This window comes from Rhea americana, unplaced genomic scaffold (genome assembly GCF_003343005.1).
Source record: "Rhea americana isolate MKP2758 unplaced genomic scaffold, rheAme1 scaffold_502, whole genome shotgun sequence".
NCBI lineage: Eukaryota > Metazoa > Chordata > Aves > Rheiformes > Rheidae > Rhea > Rhea americana.
The window spans coordinates 123,251-129,019 of NW_028186649.1; the positions used below are offsets into that span (position 1 = coordinate 123,251).

Genomic DNA, 5,769 nt, shown 5'->3' on the forward strand with positions numbered 1-5,769 from the left:
GCGCCGGCAGGAGCTGGAAGAGGAGCCGGGCACCGCGGAGCGGAGCGGGAAGTCGGCGCGGAAGAGGCTGGAGCTGCATCGGGACGCGGAGCCGGGACCGCAGGCCGCGGTAAGGAGCCGCCGGGGCCAGGGCTGAGCCTTTTCCGGGTTGCAGCCCCCGGGGCTGGTGTTGGCGCAGGGAAAACCTAAAGCCGGGACATCATCCCCGGTGCAAACCGCCGGCGGTTGCCCCCTGCGCCCCGGTGCAAGGCCGTGGGGAGCGGGGGGGGGCGTTCCCCTGCACCCCTGGGCAGCTGCACACCCAGCAAGGCCTTGGCCGTGCACCATCCCCGCTCTCCCGCAGGCTTCCAGCCCTCCGGCCACTGCTCGCCCCCCGACACCGTCCTCGCCAGACAAGGCAGCGAAGAYCCTGGTTGAGGCGACCCCCGGCTCGGGGCAGGACGGAGGGATGCAGCCCGGCCCCACCATGCTGGGCCGGAGCAGAGGCTCGGAGCAGGTATGGCTTGGTGGGGGATTTGCAGGTCCTGGTGCCCACCCTGGGGCTCGAGGAGCGCTGCCCGCGCTGGGCGAGGTGACCCAGGGCGCTGCGTCGCGTCACCCCCGTTTACCCTGCTCCCTGCAAACGCAGGAGCTAGCGGYTCCCACCAGAAGGGCTCCAAATATCCAGCAGGTCTCTCTTGCYGCAACCTGGAGATGCGCTTGGTAAAGGTGTGCTGGGCCCGGGTCCGTCCGTGCTACGCGAGTGCTGGTGCTCAGCCGCCCCGGGGCGGTGCGGGCCTGGCAGCGGTGGGGCGGTCAGGGCAGAGCCTGCGTTATCTCTGCGTCTTCCCGTTTGTTTGGAAATCCCTCTTCCTAACCTGTGTCCCTTCGTCCCCACCGCAGGAGAACGTAGCCAAGCTGAAGTGCCGCTTGCAGAGGATGAAGGCCCTCGCTCAGCTCGCAAAGCTGCCGTCTGCCTCTCCCGAGACCAGCGCTGACCTGAAGAGCCGTCTCAACCGAGTGCGGGAGTTGGAGCTCAGGATCCGTGAGAAGAGAGCGGAAAACAAAGCGAAACTGGAAGCGCAGCCCTCGGAGGAGACCAGCAGTTCAGCAGCAGAGGCGAGGTGAGAAGCAGGTTTGGGGAGCAGGAGGGAGTCCCCGGCTTCACAGCGCACGGGGTGTCCCGGCGGCTGCCGCAGCGCCGCGCCGCCGCTCCTGCCTGCCGCCTCGGCACGGCAAACCGCGATGCAGCACGGACCTGGCACGGACGTAGCGCGGCCGCTGCGCGGCAGGCGGTGCGGCTCCGCGGGGCCCAATCCTGCTCCACGGCAAGGGGCCGGCAGCGGCGAGCGCAAGGGCAGGGTGGGGGCTCTGCAGAGCTGCTGGCAGCTCCCTGCTGTCCCCGGGTGCCTGGGTGGGCACAGGCAAAGCACTTCTCCGAAAAGCAAACCTACAGCGTAGCCAAAGGCATCCCGAGCGACTGACGGCCTGCCGCTGGCGCGCCCGGGAGCCTAGCGTGTCTCCTCTCTTCCCTGGCAGCGAGAAGGCACCCGCTTACCAGCGGTTCCACACCTTGGCCCAGGACGTCCCCCCGGGGCTCACGCTGCCCTACAAGTTCAAGGTGCTGGCGGAGATGTTTCGCAGCATGGATGCCATCGTGGGGATGCTCTTCAACCGCTCGGAGACGATCACCTTTGCAAAAGTCAAGCAGGGGGTGCAGGACGTGATGCGCAAGTAAGTCTGGCACTGCGAAGGGAGGTGGGCGGCCCTGGGAGGAAGGGTCCCGCTGGGAGAGGCGGTTGGAAGCGCAGTGATAACGGGCTTCTCCGTCCTCCAGGGCGCCTCCGCGCCGCGGGCAGCACTGTGAACCAGCCGCGCGCGTTGGTCTTGCTGATCTGCGCTGGGCTCCCGTCGGGCTGCCGGGCTGGATTCCCTGCTGCCAGCCCTGGGGGTCTCTGAGCTCGCGGGTGCTGTTGCAGGCAGTTTGAGGAGCGACACGTGGGCCAGATCAAGGCGGTGTACCCCACGTCGTACAGGCTCCGCCAGGAGAAGAACATCCCCACTTTCAGCAGCAGCGTTAAGAAGTCGGACTACCAGCTCACGCTAGAGCCGGTGCTGGGGGAAGGTGGGTGCCCGGGGTCCCAGGAGAGCCGAGGTGGGCTCGGAGCGCCTGGGTCCCTGCGGGGACCTCCGAGGCCCCAGGAACGCTCCATGCGCGCTGCCTTGCTTTGCTCTGGTCCATTAAACAATCTGACTTCTCAGGACCTGAACATGCTAAAGTGGAAAATGCTTTTGGGGAGTGGGAAGATTAAGCCACRATTCTGGCAGTGAATTAGCCCAACAGGTCTCTTATCCTGTCCTTCAAGAGGCTCTTGAAACTTGGTTTACACCCAGCCAGCTGCAGGGGTGTTCTGCTTTGCTGCGATGCCGCAGCCTGGCAGCAGACGAACCGGCTTCACGCCCAGCCCGGAGCGCCGCGGGGGCCGCGCCGGGGGCTGCGGAGCCCGGCCGTGCCGCGAGCACCGGGCTGCGGGCGACRCTCAGGTCTCCCTTTGCAGAGGAGAAGGTGGACGGCCGCCCTCACTTGTCGGCGTCGCGCCTGCTGGAGCGCAGGAAGGAGTTCAACCGCAACCTGGTGAACATCGTCAAGCAGCACCACAAGGTGAGCGCCACGGCACACTGCTCTCGGCATCCTCGGAGCCACCGCCGTCGGTGTCCCCTCGGGTCAAATCTTCCCTGGAGGTGCCAGCGATTTCTCGCGTTCCCTGGCTTGCTGGTGGGTTTTGCCGTTGCGGGATCTGGATTTCTCCGGTTGCTATCTAGAGAAGTGGCTGGAAGGACTGGGCTGGCATCCAGGCAGGAGCACGGCACGGGCCGCGAAGCCGCTGGCTTCTCTGGATATTCTTGGCAGGCAGGCGTGGGTGGGGAGCACGGAGAGCCAAGGCAAAGATCAGGAAATGCATCATTCGAGAGCTCAAATCTCCTGGCTCTGACTTTCCTCCGAGGCTGCTGCCACGTAACGCYGAGCCGTGCTAAGAGCGTGGCGCCGCTCGGGGGGTAGCGGCCGGACCCCCCCTTACCTGGCTYGCAGGTGGGTAACGCTGCTGCCGCCCCGCTCTAGGTGTTCTTGGCCTCCCTGAGCCCCCCGATGGCGGTGCCGGATGACGAGCTGATGCGCTGGCATCCCCGTTTCAACGTGGACCAGGTGCCGGACATCGCCCCGGCGGAGCTGCCGCGGCCGCCGCCGGGCGACAGGCTCAGCACGGCCCAGGAGGTGCTCGCCGCCGCCCGCGGCGCGATGACCCCCAAGGTGAGCGGCGAGGGGGGCTCGCTCCGGCGGCGGCCTCGAGCCCGCTGCCCTTCCGGGAAGGCGTTACCGGATTGAACCGTCCCCGCTGCCTTAGAGCCTTAAGGCTCGGAGCGCTGGGAAGAAGTCGGCAAGCGAGGGCTCRAGCGCGAGGGTCGCCGCTCTGGGCTGCAGCCCGGGCCTGGCCGCGGGCTGGGGAGGTCTTCAGTGCTTTCTGCTGGGCTGGGAGAGGAGACGAAGGAGCAAAAGCTGCCCCCATTGCAGGCGGGGTGGGTCGGAGCCGCGTGAGATGGGGGCTTCGGGCCACTAAGGCGCAGCCGGGCCGAGGAGCGTGGCAGGGGGGGACTTCTCCTTCCTGCGGCGTGAGCAGCTCCCAGATGTAACCCAACGCCTCCTCCCTCTTCCACATGAACAGATGGAAAAAGCTCTTGCCAACATGGCCTTGAAAACAGCTGAAGCGAGCGCGGGGGAGCCGGTGGTTTCCAGCGCGGCGTCCCCTGCCAGCACCTCCAGCGCACTGAAAGGGGTGTCCCAGGCCCTGCTCGAGAGGGTGAGTAACTCGGTCCTGGCGSGGACCGCGGGGGCCCTGCCGAGGGCACCCGCCGCGCCTGACCCCTCCTCTCCGCTCCCCAAGATCCGGGCGAAGGAGGCGCGGAAGGTGCAGGCGCTGCTGACCCGCGCCCCGCAGCAGGAGGAGCGGCTCGCCATGCTGGGGCGGCTGCCGGCCATGGCCCGCGTCCTGCGCAGCGTCTTCGTGGCCGAGAAGAAGCAGGCGCTGACGCTGGAGGTGGCGTGTGCCCGCATGACGGACAGCTACTGCACGCAGATGTCGCCCGGTAYGAAGCCGGGGCGACTTTGCAGCTCTCTGCGGGGGCCTCTCGCGTGCCCGGCGCGAGGCTGAGCGCCGCCCCGGCGTTTGGGGAGCGCAGCCGGGCTCCGAAGCCTGGAGGCAGCCGGGTGGGTGCCGAGGGCGGGCGGCCTCGGCAGCCGGGCGCTGCTTTGACCCGCTGCTTCCCCGCAGGCGCCATGGAGAAGCACCTGCGCCTCTTCGCCGAGCTGCTGCCCGACTGGGTCAGCGTCCACACCGTCAGGACGGACACCTACATCAAACTGGACAAGGCCAAGGACCTCAACGCCGTTGCAGCGAGGCTCGCCCAGGCGGCGAAGGAGGCGGAGGCCCGCTGAGCTCCAGCAGGACGTAGCTCCCCCGACCCGCAGGAGCCCCGCGGGCGAGCGGCCCTGCGGCCGACGGCGCCCGCTCAAGCGGCCAAGAGGAGCGGGCAACCTCTTCTTGACTCGGAAGGCTTCTTCTCCTCCTCCTCCGGAAGGCTTCCGTGGGGAGGAGAGCTTCCTCCCGGCGGGACGGGCACGGGGAGAGGGTGCCGAGGAGGAGGGAGCGAGAGAAGTCACGAATCGGGGACGCTTCGGAGCTCTGGGCCGCGTTGTTTTTAAGGGAGGGAAGCGCATCTCCGGCGCTYGCTGGAAGCAACTACTGGACTCGTCAAAACATCTTTGTATTAAATGTTTTAAATATAGCTGACTTGCGTTAACCCTGTGCTCCTCCTCCTCGCTCTGCCGCGCCRGAGCCGGGTTGTCRTCCAGCTCCTGCAGGAAAACTCGCRGGAAARCGCGAGCYGGGGCCYGCGGAGAACCGAAYGCGGCTTTTGCGAAGACKGCTCCGCGGAGGGTGTCCCGGTGCCCCTCACCGGGCCCCGAGCCTGGCCGTGGCGGGAGCTCGGGCGCAGCCTCCGGCCGTGGCTCGGCCCTGGGGGGCACCGACGGCTCCGCTACGGCAAGAACAGCTCCGAGACGGCTTACAAAAAAATAGCTCAGTGTTTATTTTAGCAGCAAGTTCGGCCCCTGTTAAGCCGGGGACGCCAGCCCCTAAGCGTTTTCAGGGGGGTTTTGGCACACTGGGACGTATCTGCTCTCGCCGAGCCACGCTGGGGGGTCCGGGCTCGGCAGCGGCTTTGGGGCAGCACCGGCCCGYGCGGCACGGGCTGCCCGCAGCTCCCCAGGGCCCGGACCGCTCCTGCCTCCGCAAGATCCAGCAGCGGCCAAGTYACCCCGTGGAAAAAAAGAAAGAAAAAGAGGGATTTTTTAGGCTAAATGCACCCTGACGTGCGGCCTGGAGAACAACCGGGACTCGGGTTTCAGGGCCCCGGCTCGGCAGCCGGAGCGGCGCTGCGGGGTCGCGCGGCGCCGGCGCCCTCAGTCGTACTGCAGCAGCGAGTAGAGAGGCACCGGCTGGAGCTTCTCGGAGCCTTTCAGGGCCTTCAGCTCTACGACGACCAGGCACTCGAGGATCTCTGCCTTCAGCCGCGCCAGCAGCTCGCAGGCYGCGCGCATCGTACCTGGGGCGCAGCGGAGCCGTGAGCGCGGCGCGCGGCCTGCCAGTTGGTGTCTGGTCCACACGAGTTAAGTGGCACAAAGGAAAAGCGAGACAAGGTCTCCATAAAGGCAGAAATAGTTTCTTCACGGAC

The 5,769-nt window shown here is 67.3% G+C and overlaps 2 protein-coding genes across 2 annotated transcripts in view; one reads left to right on the top strand and one right to left on the bottom strand.

The window, feature by feature from the left end:
* Nucleotide 1: 1 nt before the first annotated feature.
* CDT1 (chromatin licensing and DNA replication factor 1) lies at nucleotides 2-4,554 on the top strand (the record flags this gene model as incomplete). The annotated part of the gene is made up of 10 exons (XM_085317759.1): nucleotides 2-109; nucleotides 344-496; nucleotides 883-1,103; nucleotides 1,519-1,713; nucleotides 1,959-2,104; nucleotides 2,538-2,641; nucleotides 3,101-3,289; nucleotides 3,702-3,836; nucleotides 3,921-4,122; nucleotides 4,308-4,554. Coding segments are annotated over 10 exons (1,617 nt in total), but the record flags the coding sequence as incomplete, so codon positions are not given.
* A 546-nt stretch (nucleotides 4,555-5,100) lies between these two features.
* APRT (adenine phosphoribosyltransferase) overlaps nucleotides 5,101-5,769 on the bottom strand; it is a 2,476-nt gene continuing 1,807 nt past the window's right edge. Inside the window, exon 3 of the mRNA XM_085317760.1 lies at nucleotides 5,101-5,676. Within this exon, the coding sequence (XP_085173886.1) occupies nucleotides 5,498-5,676 (179 nt within the window). The 3' untranslated portion in view covers nucleotides 5,101-5,497. The remainder of the gene's footprint in view (nucleotides 5,677-5,769) is intronic.